Source organism: Acipenser ruthenus, chromosome 26 (genome assembly GCF_902713425.1).
Source record: "Acipenser ruthenus chromosome 26, fAciRut3.2 maternal haplotype, whole genome shotgun sequence".
Lineage (NCBI taxonomy): Eukaryota > Metazoa > Chordata > Actinopteri > Acipenseriformes > Acipenseridae > Acipenser > Acipenser ruthenus.
In genome coordinates this window covers 5,979,120-5,999,249 of record NC_081214.1, presented here as the reverse complement: position 1 = coordinate 5,999,249, position 20,130 = coordinate 5,979,120, and the positions used below count along the sequence as shown (strand labels likewise).

The window sequence follows — 20,130 nt, the reverse complement described above, 5'->3', positions numbered from 1 at the left end:
AAAGAGAAACTGTTCAGGAGCAGTGTGTAGAGCGTGCATGATGACACGGCACCTCTCTTGACAAACGGTTCAGGAGCAGTGGGTAGAGTGTGCATGATGACACAGCACCTCTTGAGAAACGGTTCAGGAGCAGCGTGTAGAGCGTGCATGATGACACGGCAGCTCTCTTGAGAAACTGCTCAGGAGCAGTGTGTAGAGCGTGCATGATGACACGGCACCTCTCTTGAGAAACGGTTTAGGAGCAGTGTGTAGAGCGTGCATGATGACACGGCACCTCTCTTGAGAAACTGTTCAAGAGCAGCGTGTAGAGCGTGCATGATGACACGGCAGCTCTCTTGAGAAACGGTTTAGGAGCAGTGTGTAGAGCGTGCATGATGACACGGCACCTCTCTTGAGAAACGGTTCAGGAGCAGCGTGTAGAGCGTGCATGAAGACACGGCACCTCTCTTGAGAAACGGTTCAGGAGCAGCGTGTAGAGCGTGCATGAAGACACGGCACCTCTCTTGAGAAACGGTTCAGGAGCAGTGTGTAGACCGTGCATGATGACACGGCACCTCTCTTGAGAAACGGTTTAGGAGCAGTGTGTAGAGCGTGCATAATGACACGGCACCTCTCTTGAGAAACGGTTCAAGAGCAGCGTGTAGAGCGTGCATGATGACACGGCAGCTCTCTTGAGAAACGGTTTAGGAGCAGTGTGTAGAGCGTGCATGATGACACGGCACCTCTCTTGAGAAACGGTTCAGGAGCAGCGTGTAGAGCGTGCATGAAGACACGGCACCTCTCTTGAGAAACGGTTCAGGAGCAGCGTGTAGAGCGTGCATGAAGACACGGCAGCTCTCTTGAGAAACTGCTCAGGAGCAGCGTGTAGAGCGTGCATGATGACACGGCACCTCTCTTGAGAAACGGTTTAGGAGCAGTGTGTAGAGCGTGCATGATGACACGGCACCTCTCTTGAGAAACGGTTCAAGAGCAGCGTGTAGAGCGTGCATGATGACACGGCAGCTCTCTTGAGAAACGGTTTAGGAGCAGTGTGTAGAGCGTGCATGATGACACGGCACCTCTCTTGAGAAACGGTTCAGGAGCAGCGTGTAGAGCGTGCATGAAGACACGGCACCTCTCTTGAGAAACGGTTCAGGAGCAGCGTGTAGAGCGTGCATGAAGACACGGCACCTCTCTTGAGAAACGGTTCAGGAGCAGCGTGTAGACCGTGCATGATGACACGGCACCTCTCTTGAGAAACGGTTCAGGAGCAGCGTGTAGAGCGTGCATGATGACACGGCAGCTCTCTTGAGAAACGGTTCAGGAGCAGCGTGTAGAGCGTGCATGATGACACGGCACCTCTCTTGAGAAACGGTTCAGGAGCAGCGTGTAGAGCGTGCATGATGACACGGCAGCTCTCTTGAGAAACGGTTCAGGAGCAGTGTGTAGAGCGTGCATGATGACACGGCAGCTCTCTTGAGAAACGGTTCACAATGGCATTAGTAATTGGAAGGGGTTTACTCCATTGGGATGATTAGATCTATTACATTTCATTTACAAAAGTATCGTGTCCGAACAGGGGTTTGTTTGTGTAGAGAATGTATTAACATACAGGTACAGTAGCATTCCCTTTTATAAGAGAAATATTATTATTATTATTATTATTATTATTATTATTATTTTTGCTTTATCCACGAACTCAACGATTCGGAACATCTTTCAAACCCTTCTCACTAATTCACAACTTAGGTGTGTGTGTTTTATTTTGGTTACGGAATGTATAGTTCTAAGTTGCATAAGGTGCATTGTAATGGAGTAGACCACAGTGTGTTATAGATTAATAGTAGAATTTCATCCAGTGCAGTCCATTGCTGTTGAGCTTGTAGACGTGTGGAACATGACTGTCTATTTCTGTGTTTCTGCTGTGTGGCCTGGTGTATCTTTAGATGTGCTGGTGGTGCATTAACCTGGGGTATCGATTTACAGCTCTGAGACTCCTCAAGAAGGTGAGCTGTGTGAGCACAGGGCAGCCCAACAGTGTAATCACCACAGTTTAAATGGCCAGTTCATCTAATTTCCTCAAAGCCTTGCTGCTTGGTGTATGTCCATCTCGCCGCTGTAATGGAATTCCGACAGGTTTGGTGGAATAAATGAGTCCTGGGTTTTGTACATCTGTAGCTTGTGTGTGTTTCCCAGACCCTCCCTACTGAGATCTGAAGCCTGCTGTGTTGCATTTACAATATTGTGTAGAGCCCCCCTGCTGGGACGACCCACTGGCAGCACTAGAGCACAAATGGTCAATTAACTAATGCCTAGTGCTTTAGTGCACATCACTGACAAGGATGTAATGCAGTAGTCTCCGTGTGTAGGAACACCTCTGAAGAGAAGACTTCACCCAAGAGAACACCCTTGTGGTGAAACTGATTTTTCCCATTGTAAATGCTCTGCTTAAAGGAACAGGAACTTCTCTTAAAAGAACACCTTTTTGGCACCGCTAGCGATTCCTTCACAGCTGATACAGTACTGTTTTGTAACCTGATAACTCATCATCATCATCATCGTCAAACTTAAATTCGAATGGTTTATTCAATCTTTTCAAATGTGACTTGTCATGGCGAGAGTGTCTTGAGGCACACTGATTGGTTCAATCTTTCCAGAACCGCCGTCATATTGTTGTCTCGTTTTTTGATTTCCACAAGTGCACCTCATCACTACAAAATGGCATGTAAACAAACAGTGAAACGCACCACTGTTTCTCTTGAGACAAAAAGTTGAAAATGGTTCAAGCTCCTGAACAAAAAACCTGAATCAGACACAAGTCGCTGAGCAATTTGGTGTTTACCGTTCTGGTGAGTTGCTTCACCATTATGTTAAATGATTTTGTGCATCTATTGAGTATTGCTCCTGTACAGGTATTCATAATTAATCTAGAGCTGCTGCATTTTTTTTTATAGGGATGCAGTGTTAATTTAGTTTGACAGTTAATTTATTAACGTTAGCTTGTCTGTTACTTTTATCATTCTAGTTTATTAACATACACTTGCCTAATGCTTTTCTCTTACTTCTGTTCATTTTATATGTTGATGCATGTGCGTCATGGCAAGTAATAAATATTGATTTATTTATTGATTCATATCAGCTAAGTGAACACTTTGCTTGTTCCCGAGGGGTGTTCTCTTAGCCGGAGACTAGTGTATTTAAACTACTGTAGACTGCTGGCATTAATTAATTAGGATTTAGTGCAATGCACATATGACAATTTGTAACTAATCCTCTAGTATTTCTGTCCCAGTTTTGATCTGGAACTTGGTCTTTGTTCGGCTAAAGGATGTTTAGACTGTGCTGCATATTTCTAACTGGATGTGCATTATGTCTTATCCTTTGATGGTGGTTGAACCTTAGCTTGTTACAAATACAAGGAGCCTGAAACCAGCATCCACAGTGGTTGTTCTGTTTGCACTCTGGCTGTGGCAGTGACACAGTAGTCACAGTTGCTCTCTGCTAGAGAGTTCCTGTATAGCAGGGATGCTGATGCAATGTAGATCTCTTGAGGCAGTGAGTCACGTGGTGCTCCGCAGGCTAGTACAGTACGAATCGGCTAGCGAGAAGAAAGCAGCAGAGTGCTGTGTCATTGGAGCGCTGTGGTGTTTCCTGAGAGCTCTTTCACAGTGACATGGCATGCTAAAGAAGCCAGTGCAGCTGCAAGAAGATCAAAAAAACTGAAACGTAAAAAAACACAGCAACAGGAAATCATTTCGACAGCCAGCAAAGGCACCTTGTGTGCTGTATACAGTCTGAAGGCTGTGGGTTTTGTTCAGGAAACAACCTTCTAAAACGCTTTCCTGCAGTGATGGCTAAAGGAAGATTATTGCATGTGAAATATACATCCTGTGGGTCCCCACACATCCTCACATAACCAGATCCTAGCAGTTTTATTTTCTCCCACTGGGAGTGCATGGCATGGATCTGGACTGTGTGTCAACGTTTTTGCACTACTTGCCCAATTGTGATGACACTTTCAAAGGACATTCTTTAGCACAGTTTATTAAGGGTATTATTCCGTTTTGAAATGTCTTTAATATGTTTGAAGCAGAAGCAACATGTGAAACACTGCAATTCTGCTCTGTATCCTCCTGCTCCAAATGTCATCTTGCAGACAGTTAGAGGCAGTCTGGCGTAGACCATTGTAGAGGGAGTTGTGTTTTTTTATTGTTTTGGAATCTGCCTTGCTTTGCAGGCAGGCAGGAGAGAGAGAGGGAGGGATGGAGGGGAGAAAAGGATGGAGAGAGAGAGAGTGTGATTGCTGTAGGTGGAGCCTAGCTATTAGTCTGTCCCCTCCCCCCACATCTCCACTGCTCCGTGCACCTGCTCCTGTTTTTGCCTGACTGAAGGGAAATCTGCTTCTTTTTCTTATGGACTATCCTGCTTTTCGTACCTGAAGACCCTGCTCTGTGTGCACGGTGGGATCTTGACATTAAGCTGGGGATCAGTGCTGGTGTGGGACTGGGCTTGCGTCGGGGGTGGATGATGATGATGGTTTTGCCGGCACTGTGTGCTCCATCAGAGCTGCTTCCTCGGCTGCCTGTCCTCCCGGCACAGCCCATCCTCCTCCTCTGAACATGAGTCTGGCAGCGCGGGTTTCCTGCTCCATGCTCAACTGCTTTGTAAGTCTCGTCTCCCTCTCTTTGGTTTTTGACAGTTGTCTTGCAAGCACAGCGCTGCAGAACATCCCTCCTGGAAGCAACTACTTTATCAAAACAGGTTCACTGCAGACAGTTCTAACCTGGATTAGCAGCTCTATTAATAATAAATAATAAATAATAAATAATATTTTTTTTGTTGCCTAGCAAAGAGTTTGAAGAAATAATCCTGGAATTGTAGTTCTTGTGTGTTGTTGCAGAGGTTGAAAGCAATGGGAAGGTGTGGCTTTAACGCAGAAAGAAGTTGTTGTTGTTGCTGCTGCTGCTGTTACTGTATAATTTTTTTTTAAAGAAAAAAAAAATCTGTTTTAGTAATGTCTGAAAGCTTGAATAGAATGATTTAAGACATGCCTTTTTAGTTTTAGAAATCCAGTTGAGGTTTGCATTAACTCTTCCAGTGCTTGGGGAGGATTTAAACAAAAGGTTTTTGTCCCTGAATATGAATATGAGCAGATCAATGTAGTTTTGTCGGGGGGGAATTCACTCTGATCTCATTCAGTTAAAATCTGAAATATGTGGTAAAGACTTAAGGTGATGGAAGCTAAACATTCAGTTATAGGTTATATTGAATAAGTGCAATATACACATGATAATAAAGCGCTCTGGCTCGTAAAAGGTCCCATAATCAGTTGTCATTTTATTAGACAGGAAGACTGGCTTGATATTAAAATATAATAATAATGAACCAGAAACCATATGTGCCTATCTCTGTGTTTACATTATCACAGTGTGTGTTTGTCTCTATGCATTTCCAGTCCCTGGGGGGAGTCCAAGCTTGGTGTTTGAATGGTCCCACAGGGATTCATGGGTTCCACCTAATATAACAAGTATTGTGCGTTTATTACACTTTGCGTGAAACATGAATTGCAGTGGGATTTAGCATTCAGTTACTTATTCCCTATATTCCAGCATAAAATATAAACCTCTAACTTGAAATTCCTCAAACTGCACAATTGTAGAAATGTTCTCTTTTAGTTTCATAGTGTGATCCTTAGGGGAAGAATTTAACTACAAAGTAGTTTTGGAATAGGATTTGTGACCTGACTTCTACACTGCGGTATTAGTGAAGATGCCATTGTTTTTAAAGCAGTGTTAAATATGCTTATTAATGTGTGTCCTTTGTGCTGTATTGCAGCTGTACAACAGATTGGGCAGGTGTTCATAAACTTGGTCTTTTTTCTTTTTCCTAAACTAGCCCTCAAGAATGTTAAGACCTCTCTGCTGACACCATACAGCTATAAATACAGAGCCGTGCTGGACATGGAGTGTTTTAGGCACTCACTGCTGACAGACCAGTGTGGAAGAGCCTGTGTGATCGGACTGCTTTCTCTAGCAGACCTCTGTTCATACAGTGGCAGCAGCCCAACTGGTCAAATGAGGAATAGAAGCATCCCAGCTTTACGCGTTCCTCTGCATCTATAATACTGTGTACATCAAACCAAAGACTTGCCAGGCTTCATTTCATTGCCGTTCTTTTTGTTGTTAAAGATAGCTATGGCTCGGTTGCGGTACATTCAGATGTCGAATGTAACCATTACAGGTCTGGTGTTGTACTGGTGAGTATCTGTGTGTCGGTGGCAGAATTGTATCAGTGTATAGAAAAGCACGGCCCGTCGATGCTGTGTTCTTTTTGTTAGGGCTTGATCACGCACCAACACGATGTTTTTAAATATTGAAACTTTTAAAAATATTTACACGTGAGAGGGAGATTCATAACCCACCCACCCCTGCTGCAAGCTTCCTGTTTCTTATTCCCTGAGCTTTCCTTTGGCTCTTTTTATACCAATGTAGGTCTCCTAACCATGGCAACCAGGTGTAGTAAAAGGTTGTGAATAGCATTGGAACAAACGGCGAATGCAAGCAGTTGTAAGGAAGAGATTACATGTCTGGTTCTTCTCTGAGACAAATGGACCACACGCAAACAAAGCAGGTTACTGAGTTTTTGCACGCTGAAAAAAATATTAACACCAAAACATTCCTTTTAAGTTATGAATGCCTGTAAACATCACCGCAAATGTAGCGCATTTAAAACATATTCCAGCCGTGACCTTTACTCCAAATTGAATGCCTGCCTGTTCTCCAGCACGGTACAGTGCCATGCAATACAACCATACAAACATCGAGGACACATCTTTATAATCGTACTGTTGGGAAATGTAACGCTACTGTATTTTTAAGCCAAAATAAATGCATCAGAAATGTAATTCGATTCCTTGGCTGTGTCCCTGAAACCTATACCTACAGTACCTGCCAGACAATTAATACTTGCATGTAATTTTATTTACTAAAAAGCTCAGTGTTTTATTTTGGACGTTTTGTTGCTTGATTTTAAATTTCCTGTGCTTGTCAGATATTGACAGGGTGAGAAATGCATTACAGGATTTTAAAATCTATCGTAGATAGATTGTTCTGGTACTGTAAATGTCCTAGTCTTTGCTCTCAAGTGTGTCTGTGTCTGTGTGCTTGGTTAGAAGAGTATTTTAAGGAGCTCTTTATTCTGGGGCTGGGGGATGACAGTGGATTGTGTGGTGGGGGAGGGGCATTGCTGTAGGCAGAGTGACTAAGCACAATCCAGGCAGTAAAAGACATTCAGACTGAACTGCTCTCCTTTTTCACAGATATTTTATTGGAACCACTTGTATTCTCTGGAATGCTCACTTCGAGTGCCCAGTTTATCAGTAAAACTATGTGTTTATAAAAAGGTGAAATGATTGAATTTCTCTTTTATATCACTGTAAACACTGTACTTGAGATGAAAAGGTGAAAGATGAAAAGCACTTGTCTAGATTAAGAGCTGGGTAATTAAAAATAAATAAGTAAATAAAAAAAATAAAGAAGTAAAAGTGACCATTTTATATACAAGGGTTGTGTGTGCCTGAGGGGATGGGTGTTGAAATGGGAATGCTTCAAAGCTTGAGGGACGCTAACACTAGAAGCATGTGATATATTGCAGTGAGCTGAGATTCATTTTAAAACGGCTGTCTTCAAAGGACTGTGTTATTAAATCTTCGAGTCGTTTTGCCTTGTGTTTGATGTATGGCTTTATTTTACTCGTCTTGCTGTCATGGACAAGGTGTTTTTTTGGTTTTTTGGGGGGCGGGGGGGGGGGGGGGGCATATGGAATGATATAATTAGCTAGGAATAATGTTCTATTGTGCATGAGCTGCATGCAAAATGATGTGGCTGTGTGGTACTAATAAATATAAAGATATAGAAAGACACATATTTAAGTATTGCAACACTGCTGTCAATTATAAAAATCCATACTGGGTTGTTTACAAGAAACACATTCATTTACTGTGTTGTCCGTATCACAGCAGTGTATTTTTTAACTTAACCGCAAATTGGTTTGATATTTTTGTATTCACACATCATGGGTCCTGATCGACCGGGGAATTCTTTTCCCAACTTGTTCTCAGGAGCGTGTGTATCCAGATCACGTTCCCTCCTGCAACGATTCCTGTTTCGTGTTCCCACAATACACCCGTCATTACAATGGGAGCTTGTTGCAGGAGGGATGTGGATGCACTACGATGTTTATAAGAGACTTGTCTCTTTCTCCAGGTTCATTTATGACCCGTGATGTGAATATCTAAACAAAGACCACAAAGGACTGCTGTAACCGGACCATAATCATTTTCAATAATAACTTTGGCTCTCTTGATAACCGGTTTGCCATTTGTGAGCTTGGCTTTTCAACAGATGGTACTACCCAGAAGCTATAGTCAAAATAATGAATGTTAGAGCTGTATGCAAGTTTGCCTAGCCCCTCATAAATAGTGTGGTAAAGGTAATGTAATTGGCAAGCTGGCTTAAAGCTAATATCTTGTTAGAGGTCCTTTGGGTGGGTTAAAGGGGGGAGAAACACTGTCAGCTAAACATATTCTTTGTACTAGCGTGACAACACAAATGATTGGAGGCAAAAGCAGCTCTCTGTAAACTGGACCAGATCTTGTTACCTGCAGTGGTGATTTAAAATGCTAGATTTTTCTGTAAAATGAGATGCTGTGTGTTTAGAGTCAGGATTGCTAGAACTCTGAGTCTGCAGTGTGTTTCATATACAGCAGCATATTGTTCTGGTTTGAGCTCATTATGAATTCTGCATGGACTCCTCTCGTGACTCTGCTGTTACTACAGTTTCAAAGGCAGCGAGGTGGAACGAAAGATTGGTCTAACAGGGATTCTCAATGGGGGAAACAAAAAAGGACATTTCCTGCAGCTGAGCTGGTACCCACGAGGTCTATATTCATGCTTCCCAGTGTGAGCTTCCCTATTTCCCTTTTGTCAGGTTTCCCCCTTTTTTATCTCAATTGTTAATTACCTACAATCAGCCTCCCAGCTTTCACTACCTGCCAAGAGCAATACCTCTTGCACAGTATGAGTACAGTTTCCGATAGCCTTGCAGAGTGACCACACACACACACTTGAACCAGTGCATTTAACAGGGTTATTCAGCACTGCAGCTTATAAAGGGTCCATAATGATACTTGTCAAAGCTAATCCATACTTGACAGCCATACAGAAGCTGGGATGTGAAGTACCCTTGACAGTGGAAAGACTTTAAATGCATCCTTTTTTTTTTTTTTTTTTTTTTGCATTAGTCTCTCCGGTCCATTCAGCAGTGGCAGCTGGTCCCGTTGCTGCAATGCAGATCCATCCCAACAGGTTCATGTGAGGTGACATGAGCACTGTGCTTTCTGCAGAGCGCTGTTGCTACACCACCTACCTCGGGCTCCAGCCTCCACCCTGTTTGCACAGGGGTTTTTAAAACGTATTGCATTGATTAGCAGTTGGATTGCGTCTAATGAGATGCGTCAAATTATATTAACCAGAGTGCACAGCTCTGTAAAAATGTTGTAGTTATGTTGCTGTTTAGAACAGGCGGTGAAACTGTTAAGATAAGGGTACATTAATGTCAATGATACAGATGTGCATGTCATGGTCCTAATGGATGATGTGAGGTTGAAGTGATACCCAGTTACTGTTTTGTTATATGGAAAACTTAAGAAGAGCTGTGTTGAGGTACATACATTTGTATCAATAATAGAGTTATCACCCATAAACCATTAGGTGCATTACAAAGGACTTGCGTAGTGTTTGATGGTTCTGAACCGCTTCACCCCTGATGAGGTCTAAGCACAGTGACTCTGTTGTAGTTCCCTGGGTCAATACAAGATTTTCAAGGCCAATTTCTGATGAATTTAGTGTGAAAATCTGAGTTTCTTGTGGTATCCCTTTGAAGTTATTAAGCACCATGTGCATTGTAGCCAAGATTATATTCAGGAAACAAAAGAACTAAGAACCAAGGTGGGGGGGGGGGGATCTAAGCTGAGAAAAAAAGTGCTCTGCTATTTGGATAATTAAGAGTGTAATAATAGCAACAGTTCATATCTAAGGGCATTCTGCTGTTAATGGTGCAGAACACAATGCAGGAACAGAGGCTCCTCTGCTTGTGACAGTAACATTAGATTGCCTGCTTGCTGATTCACTGTCACTACTTTTTAAATTACACTTTGTACTGTTCTAGAGGATGACTCAGCCTCTGTTTTCCTCTGAGCTCGAATGTCTTTAATCCTGGAAAGGCTTATCTTCTTTCCTGAGTGTTTGTCAGTGTCGTGACAGCCCTGCCCATATCTCTGCAGATGGGTGTTAAGCCCAAGCGTGATCGTGCCTGTGAAGGAATGGGAGGGACATGCACTGGTACTTTTCAGTTCCTTTACGCAGCGTCACAAGACTTCTGCTGCAGGCAGGGGTTATTAAACCTCCTGTTCAGCAAATCAAGCCTGCGTGTCTCTTTTTAAATTGATTTTTGATCTCCTTAGCAAGCAGCATTTGCAGTGCCAACATCAGACAAGCTGACAGCCTGCCCCACAGCACTTTATTGTGCCGTGGGTCTACTGCAGGTTCATCCACCCAGGAAACGTGCCCTGCTTTGAGAAAACCCAGCCGTGTAGGGAGAAGGGATTCACTTGTGCGGCACACACCTCCTGGCTGTTACAACTGCCATGTTGAGAAGTGGTACTATTGTAAGATGATCAGGACTGTACAAAAAGCTAAAAAATATGACATTGATAAAGGGAGGAGGGGAGGGAGCAAGTAGATTTTTCTAGTATTTCATCCCTTGGATGAGATTTTTTTTTTTCTTTTCAAGAATTCCACACCCCTGCCAATGAACTCCCAGCCTAATGGCAAGTGTGAAATGGAGTAGCTGGATATAACACTCTACATACTGTACTACTATTAGGGATTGAGTGATTAATCACATATCATCCCATATCATGGGACACATGTAGAATTGAGTACAATTCAAGACATTTCATTAGAAGATGCTTATTAAAATCCTGTAGATGTAGGTAAATTAAAAACATGAATACATCCATCCATCATTTTTAAACACTGAATTTTGTGTTAATGCACACTTCTGTATTTTGTTCACTTTTTTATAGTAAGATTTGGTCATAGATTGATAGATAGAACGAAAGTAGTTCAGTGGATAATGCAGCAACTATTTAAAAAATGCACATTGTTTTGTCACAAATTCCTTACTGGACGATTCTTATTAAGATTCACTCAGTGTGAATGTGAGACTGCTGAACATCTGGCACTGATCATTGCTGTGTTTAGGAATCGCACAGGGACTGGGGATGATAATTGTGTGATTGGGGTCTACAGTCCTACAGGAGTTAGCGGGTGTCGCAGCTTTGTAGAAAGAATTTCAAACATGCCGCATGTGTTTTTCAAGTTATCTATACGTACCTTTACAGCATTGCAAGATTCACTCAACGTTTACAGAGTCGGTATCACTTAAAAAAAGTTACATTTTGATTGGAATCTCCCTGCGTTGTTATACCCCTGGTTCCCAGGACATGCTGCAGCCTTCAATAACTCTCAAGGTCGCTATACTTGAAAGATGCGGTCACTGTGACCCACATTCATGGTATGTGGAATAAATTATTGTTACAAATTTCCATGCAAATTAAATTAGCCCAACCAATCAAAGAACAAAACGAATGCAAAACTAGGTTATCACGTCCTACATTCTGTCGGCGTGCTTTGAAGTGTTTGGTTCAGGGAACAATATCACTTTGCAGATAGCCACTACTGATCCTTTTCTGTAGGACAGCTTTAAAAATATCTGCAGTATTAATCTTGCATTATATATGAGCAACTCTGGCTAACATCATCATACCACATAACGTATCTATTTCCCAGCACCTGCTGTCTGCATTACAGGCAAACTTTGCCAACATCTTAACATGCCCCACTGCAGTGCAATGTGAAGCAGGGAGTGCTGGGCACTTGAGTCAGTGGTAAGTGGAACAGAAACAGTGAATAGATTGGGTTTTGGGTAAATCCATAATCTGTATTATCCTGTATTACGTACATCTGAGTATATTATATTCCGTCGACATTCTGCTTAAACGTTTTCTTGGCACACAATAACTCCTGAAACAGCTGAATAAATAGAATGTGTGTTTGCTTGTGGGTACATGGTTTGGTTTTTCCAGACAGCTATTCAAGGTGAAGGATCAATGTTGCAGATACAGCGGCACAGTAGATTTCAGTCAGTAGGTGGTGCTGTGGTGACTACTTCTCCACTTGTGCTGTGCAGGAAGATACGACTGATTTTTGAGAGAGCTCTGGAATCTCAATAGGATGCGTAAATGTACTTTTTCTGTCCTTTTTTTAATGTCCATGTTTTTGACCTACCCATTTGTCAGCCCGTACATTGTGTTCTGCAGCCTGTTTGTCTAATTTACTTATCTGGCTTGACTCCCATGACTGCGACAGAGCAGATCAATAAAACCCTGTGCTGGTCTCTGATTGTCCCTGGCTACCCGCTGCAGACTGTAGACTAGACACGCACAGTAGTCAAGCAGTGAGGAGGAAACTCTGGGGAACACACTGATGGCTGCTGTTGCGCATCTGTTCGCTTTTTGAAAACTGTTTTTGGGACTAAACTCCTAATACATAGTTAAGAGAATATAATTTGATACATTGAAATCAGGAAGGGACAGCAGGATTCCTGCTCTTTCATATAAATGAATAACAAAGCCAATTTGGTTTGCATTGTGTTAGCTGTTTTCAAGCAGTGCCTATTTGTATTAAATTGTCTTCAGGTAAATAGATTCAACTTTACACAGTACAACTTACCCAGCTGAGTTGTTAAGGGTCCCCTGGTACGATAATTGGATGTAAACAACCAATATTTATGAGTCAGTCCGGTTACTTTTGTACAAGTTTAGAAACGCTATAGAAAAGACTTTTCAGTTCTTAATTTGGTAACGGAAGCAGCAACACTGCATCTGCTACAGGAATAATGTGTTATCTGCTTACTAACTGTGCTCACAAAACATATTGAAATGAAATAGCTACTCATCGTAATGGTCTTTCTTAGTTCAAAGGTTTTAAGTAATATTGTGTAATCCCTCAGTTGTGGTGAAAGAATCTTTATGAATACTCCTTCAAAAAAACATTCCTTTAAAACAGTTCTTGGAAGTTTTGTGAATAGCGTTTTAAAGATCTAAGTGCTCAAAATATACAATCTATGTACGTATATTAAAATGTAACCTGTCATTTATTCACTCATCAGACAGAGCCTGAGAAATGTCATTCTAAAGGTTACTCGCTGTCATTGTTGCGAAACAAGCTTTTTTACATCTGAAGCTGGCAGCTGATTTTTTTTTTTTTTTTTTTTTTTTTTTTTTTTTTTTTTTTTAAATGTCCTTCACTTCACTTCAAATTCCGAATTTTGGTTACATTGCACAGGGTAAATGTTTAATCTCTTTTTCATGATTTCTGTCACGTTCATCTGTAGTGTTAAGTTACAATGAAGCAGGAGATCACAGTACTTCACTTGAATATTGCTGTATAATTAACTTGACTAACATACTAGAAAACCTTTTTCTGTTTAATTCGAGCTAAAGCTAACTAGTGTTGTATTTTTAGCTGTTTTCCAGCAATGTGTGTTTGTATTAATCTTCAGGTAACTAGATTCAACGTTACCCAGTACAAATGTGATTATACAAAATGCCTTGCATTGCACAGAGTAAATGTTTAATCTGTGTTTCATGATTTGCACATTCATCTAGTGCTAAATTGCAGTGATGCAGGAGATCACTGTGCTTCACTTAGGCTGTGTTTTTAAGTCAACTGATTGGAAGAGTGATCGATTTGATAAAGTGGATTATTTTGTTTTGGATTGGGAAAGAGATTAGAAAAGGACACAAGATACACAAAATAATGCAACTTGCATCAGTATTGTATAGTGTAACAACAGCAAAAGTGTATTTTATTTATTTATTTTTTATTCAAGAACCGCATGAGTTGGCAGATTCTAATTGACTTTTGTAATAGAATTTTTGAAATCTGGGTATAACTGATACACCCTTTATAAAGCATAGAACTGGTTATAATGCAGTATGGTTGTGCTGTAGCTCCCATTTACACCATCAGTGCCATTTCACTTGCAAAGGTCATTCTCCCTACAGTCACAAAAGGAAAAAAATCCCACTTCCTTTCACGGAATGCTTTAAACTTTGGATATTATGTATTTTACTACTGATTTTAGTATTTTTCCATTATCAGTAAGCTGTCATTTTAGAACTTGCATGATGTACTGTATACCATGATATAAAGGTTGCCATGGTATTTTCTTTGACGGTTATCATACTGTGTATGATCTGGATGGTGACCGTCCCTCCTGTACAGTATGATCTGGATGGTGACCGTCCCTCCTGTGTACAGTATGGTCCGGATAGTGACCGTCCCTCCAGTGTACAGTATGATCTGGATGGTGACCGTCCCTCCTGTGTACAGTATGATCTGGATGGTGACCGTCCCTGCTGTGTACAGTATGATCTGGATAGTGACCATCTCTCTTCTGTTTCAGGGTGAGGAGGGACCTCCCAGCCTGGAGTACATTCAGGCCAAGGACCTGTTCCCTCACAAGGAGCTGGTGAAGGAAGAGGAGAGCCTGCAGGTACTGCAACACGCACGCACGCACGCACACACTGACACACACACACACTGACACACACACACACTGACACACTGACACACACACACACACACACATACTCTCTCTCCTGTAGAGCTGTCTGCAGAACATTCTTTTTGCAAAAAGACTTGGCCATAAAATGACACCTCTTACCACACACCAAATAGTTTTTTTGTTTTGTTTTTTTTGCTATAGAAGTCATATAAACTGATAACTTCATAAGATGGTTATAAAGACCTGTTGTTTAATGTAAGTAAAGGCAATGTTCATGGTGACCACAGCTGTGCATTCACATGTACACTGACACAGGGCTTGGATTAAAGCAGGTATGAAGCCCTCATCCTGGTGAACTGCTCACAGAGTTGCAGTTGCTTTTTCGGGGGCTCACCTCTGACTGACTCCCAGTGCTTCCTGCTTCCTGCTGCTGCCGCTTCCTTCAGGGCAGCAGAACCTGGGGAGGGCTTAGTAATCACATCCGTGAGAGAGCTTGCCTCCTGACTTCAATAGCGGAATCAGAAACCTTAGACCACATCCATACCCTCAATCAGAATGAAACTCCTGATTTAGGAAGCCCACAGGGCTGATAAACTCGCTGTTTTTATTTCTCATATTGACTCCGATTGGACTGCAATTGGCTGTGTCCCATGAGCTGTAGAGCAGTTTACACTGTTAGATTTGTAATTTTCCAAATAAGCTAGAATAACTGACCAAGTTGTCGGTGATTTTGTTTTCAGTATAGTTTTCCCTTAATAAGCACGTTGGTGATTTGTCAGGTGTGAAACAGTTAAATTCCAGGTTGGAGATCACAGTGAGAGAAATGCAGGGCGGTGTTAGAACTCCACATTTGTTGCGGGGGAGTGTTGTGTGGTGTAATCATACCATGCAAACGAATACTTCAGGGAGTGTCTGGATATAAAAAAAAAAGAACACATCCGATGAGGGATGATGCTTCGTCTTCACAGTCGTCTCCACGTCTCAAACTGAATTTATCCAAAATTGATGGCTGATAGCAGGTGTCCGGAGGCCATTTAGAGAATGACTCTTGAGACCCATAAAGATTAAAAAATTAATAAGCCCAGCACCTGCAAGCGCGGTTAGCTGTGTTTCATGGCTGCAGGCACATATTGATCCCACCCCCTATCCCCTCTCCAAGCCAGTTAAGCAGTGCCATCAGAGTGGATCTTGATGGATGATATTAATGCACTGGCCTGTCACCTCAAGATCTGGTTTTCAATTGAAAGCAGGAGTCGATGAAGGGTCTCCTGTGAACCATCTGAGAGCTGCAGCTCGTGCTGTGGAAGTGTCCGCATGGCAGACTGGAAAGGGTCAAGGAGCTGCCCTAAAGTCCTGTTTCTTCTGAGTGCTGTCATATGTGAAGCGAGTGGGGAGGCAACCATGTTCAGAACACACATGGGGGCTGACGTGTGTGGCTTGTTCGTCATTCGTCTTGTTACACAGAACGGGAATGGACACTTCCAGTGCCAGTGTTATACATGCTATAGATCCAAATCGCCAAATGCAAAGTCGATGCATGAAAGTGATTTCATAATCAATGTACCAAATTAAAAAATACAAAAAATGCAGTGTTACAAAACACTTTCAAATTGAACTTGCAGGGTTAAAACATTGTGCTTGTAAACAACTAATGTATTTTTATGCTCTGCATGTTTGCAGACTAGGCATTGAATGTGCAGTTTTAGATTCCTCCCTCTGCATTGCATAGCTGTAAATGAATGGGACCTCTAATAAGATCTGATAACCTGCAAATGGTGAGAAATGCAAAGGCTGTTAATCACCAGGCAGCCAGTCTGTTCCATCAATGAGCCAACATTTTCTTATTGCAAAAAATATTTTCTATTTCCAAATACAGAACCTCCATATGCACAATGATGACGCATGCCGTATTACTCGGCTGACATTTGAAAGTTGGCAGACAGGTGGTGTAGTAATAACTTTCAGCAACGTGTTCTGCAGGTTTCTGCCTTTTGGTTTTGGGAACGAATAAGTTAGCATGCGGATGATGTTATATGGTGATCCTTTCTTAAAGGGTAGTTTTAGCAGTTTGCATTTAATGGCTAGTCGGCATCCGACCTAGCAAGTTACCGTACTATCTAACCATTGAAGAGTCACAATTACAGCCTGTTTGAAATACACAGGGTCCTGTCGTATTCAGAAGCACTTATGGCAAACATTGATCAGGGATTTAACAAGGTCGATTTCCCATGACCGGATTGTTTGCAGAATGATGAATAATGAGTTGTGGCCCTGTGGTGTTCTTGCTGGATGTATTCATTGGTGGGATTCATTAAGGTGCCCTGTTGCTGTGGAGCTGTTTAATATTCTGGTTCCCTCCTTCCCTGACGTGGAGTCCGTGAACTAAGCGGCATCATTAACAGCACAGTATGGAGAGCTGCTATTAAGCTAACAAGACTCGCTATATGCAGAGAATGACCACGGCTTCAGTTACTGCCAGGCTACTGAGTCTTGGGAGAACCCCACATACCATTTATCAATAGTTTTCAAAACTCACCGTTTTTATTAGAGCTTCATACCAGACAGTGTTAAAGTGATTCATGCGGAAACTATCTGTTTGATTTCATCATTTATTACTTGTTTTTTTGATGTGCCCTGTGTAAGTATTTTAAAAGCAGTAAACAGTTAAAAATAAATGTATTTTTCCAAATGATAAACATGTATGTGTGTGAAAACATACTGTTGTAGTTACTGAAACTGGTAGAAAGAGGTCTGTCATAGTAGGCAGGAAATTGTGTCATTCCTTAAACAGTGGATTATGCCCAGAGTGTTTCAACTGCACCCTAAATACATAGGGCTCTGTTCATTTGATCTTAACAGTGGCGAATTGTAAGACCGCAGCCATTCAAATCAATAAACTATACCCTGAAGTTTTCTTTTATGTTGCTACTGAAATTATACACTAAATACAGAATGTTCAACTGTTAGAGCTGTTATTTGTGATTTAAGAGTCGTTTTTTAATAGCGGTTGTGGTATTAAGATTAAATTTTAGATTAAGTATGGTAAATGCATGAGCAGTCTTTCTATTTTTTTTTCCTTTTTTGAAATCTCTCACGAGGAAAAATATATCATGCTTCCATTTACATGCAAAGAGTGAGCCTACGTGTTACAAAATGTGATTATCTAGTCAAAAGTTTGCAGAACAATAAGACAGGAGGCACTTAAGATATGCCACCAACCTAGCAATCTAGCCTCTCCATGCTGAGTTAGAATTCAGATATATTATTAATCAAGAGTGAATGGATCTGAGATAGCAGGCATGGCTCTGGCAAGAATAATCTGATTGTTCCATATATACTCAGAACTCGATTTACATGTCAAGAGAGACCTTTGTATCAACAGGCACAGGTGACCCCAGTGGGTTGAACTCTGCCCCACCCATGACAATGGAAATAGAAAGTGCATTCTCTGTACACCTATAGTAAATTGTAAAGACTGTAATTATTCACTTCAATTTGAACTCCATTATAGAGGACGTGCTTTAAAAAAACACAAACCATTTTTTTTTATTCTTGTTGACTTTTCTCATGGTTTTCAAAGCTTTCGTTTTAATGAGGAAGAAAAAGCAGCCCGTTTACTTTAATACAGTGTTTGTTTGGAGAGAAGCACATGCTATACCATGCTCTCCTGCTCCAGGACAATGCATTGCACTGCATATTACAAAAAAAAACTTAAACAGAAGAGAGAAATACCATAGATTTTCTGCACTATTACACATTTCAACAGGGATATAAAATATATTTATATTTTTAAAGTTTGTACTTGTCAGCTTTTGATGCCATGGTAACCACACTCACTTATTTCTATTTAAATCTATTAATGTGTGTGTGATGTCATTTACTACATAGTTAATGATGTAACGATTTACTATGCCTTTTTATTTAAACCTTCAGGCATATGTATTTAAAAATCTATAATCTATTAGAGACTTCATCTTTGTATTGCAGATCCGGCCTCCTTTTTTCTGCTGTTTTTTACATACTCCCGGCCATCGTGAAGATTTATCTTGTCTTTTTCCACTTGTTGGCAGTTCTCTTTGGGTTATTTTATTATGGAACTTTCAGATGGTCTAAAACATCCCTCTGACAGTTTCCATGGTTCTGTAATTGCTAAACCAATGCACTATGGCAACACAAATAGTCTTTGGAATTAATTCTTAAACTGTTTGGTCAGTAAAGCTTATCCAAAAGCTATTACTGATTTTGATAATATGTTAAAGTATCTAAAATACAAACTTTGTTTGGGGAGAATCTACCTAAAAGGGTGTGCTTTCCAACCTCAGTATATCTGCAAAGTAAACCTGTTCATTTAACCCTTGTTTATTTTCATAGTGAACCCTTTTGTCGGCATGACTAGTCGGTTTTTTCAACATTCCGCGCATGTGTTTTAGTTCTGGTTTTGACAGCACAATCGCCATGTCTTTTTCTATATTATTGTTCAGTCGAAATATAAACCTCCTCAGAAATATATAAGCAAGCTTGATAAGGGGAATAAACGAAAGCATTCCCTAAACAAAACCATAACCTTTTGCCTGAAGCCTTTTTTTTTCCTTGCTGGAAAAGCGTCTCGGTCCTTTTTGAATTTTAATGTGCAGCGTGTTTGACTGTCGACAGAACAAACTGAATAAATCTTGACACACAAGTGACTCAGATTGCCTTTTGGTTTTTAATTGCACCTGAATTAATGAGTCCCTGACCACTACAAACCAGAGATCTAATTGCCTCAGTCAAAAAAAAACAAAAAACAACTGCACACCCCCCTTGGCTCACTGTTGGTATACCTGCTGTAAGGGCTGATTCTAAGAACATATACAGGTAGTTTTATGGAACATGGTTCAGAAACTGATGTCAACTCCAGTCGTGCAAATACATGCTATGTAATATTTCCACTAATCAGTGTTTTGAGTTTGTGTGTACATCTAGTCATTTTGAATGTTGATGTATACATTAAATGCTACCTTTTTGGGACCCTGAAATGCAGGATGCCTCCACTTCTTGGTCCCCCCCCCCCAAAAAAAATTGCTGTGTAATGAAAATCCATCTCTTAATTAGATACAATTACTAAGGAGGATGCTACAAAGATGTTTTTGTCTGTCTATTCAAATCAGTTCCCAATATTTCACTTTAATAGGTTATATTTGGAAGTCACCAACCCCCTTGCATGGGGATTCTGTGTTTTTCAGCTGTCAGTTGCATTTCATTTATTTTTTACTGAAGTGCACTTTGTCATTTTAATATTTAGCATTTTGCTGAGGCTTAAACTGGAGAGCTGACTCAGCCAATTCTGTGATGCCGTGAGGAGAGTGACCAATCACAAAGCTTGCCTGCCCTATTGTTCTGCAGACTAGCTGTCCGTACAGAGCGACCAGGGCACTGTTAAAGATGAAGAGCATTGTGAGACCAAATTGAGCTGTATAG

The 20,130-nt window shown here is 41.1% G+C and overlaps 1 protein-coding gene across 7 annotated transcripts in view; it reads left to right on the top strand.

Annotated features, from left to right (window-relative positions):
* LOC117430748 (myotubularin-related protein 4-like) overlaps positions 1 to 20,130 on the top strand; it is a 58,675-nt gene that overhangs the window by 19,640 nt on the left and 18,905 nt on the right. For 3 of the 7 annotated variants that reach the window (XM_059001704.1, XM_059001700.1, XM_059001699.1), the window contains exons 1-2: positions 4,321 to 4,643; positions 14,572 to 14,661. In XM_059001704.1, the coding sequence (XP_058857687.1) occupies positions 4,599 to 4,643; positions 14,572 to 14,661 (135 nt within the window). In that variant the 5' untranslated portion in view covers positions 4,321 to 4,598. Of the gene's footprint in view, positions 1 to 4,319; positions 4,644 to 14,571; positions 14,662 to 20,130 lie in introns of those variants that run through there. The other 4 variants (XM_059001703.1, XM_059001701.1, XM_059001702.1 and 1 more) reach the window with 2 other exon arrangements.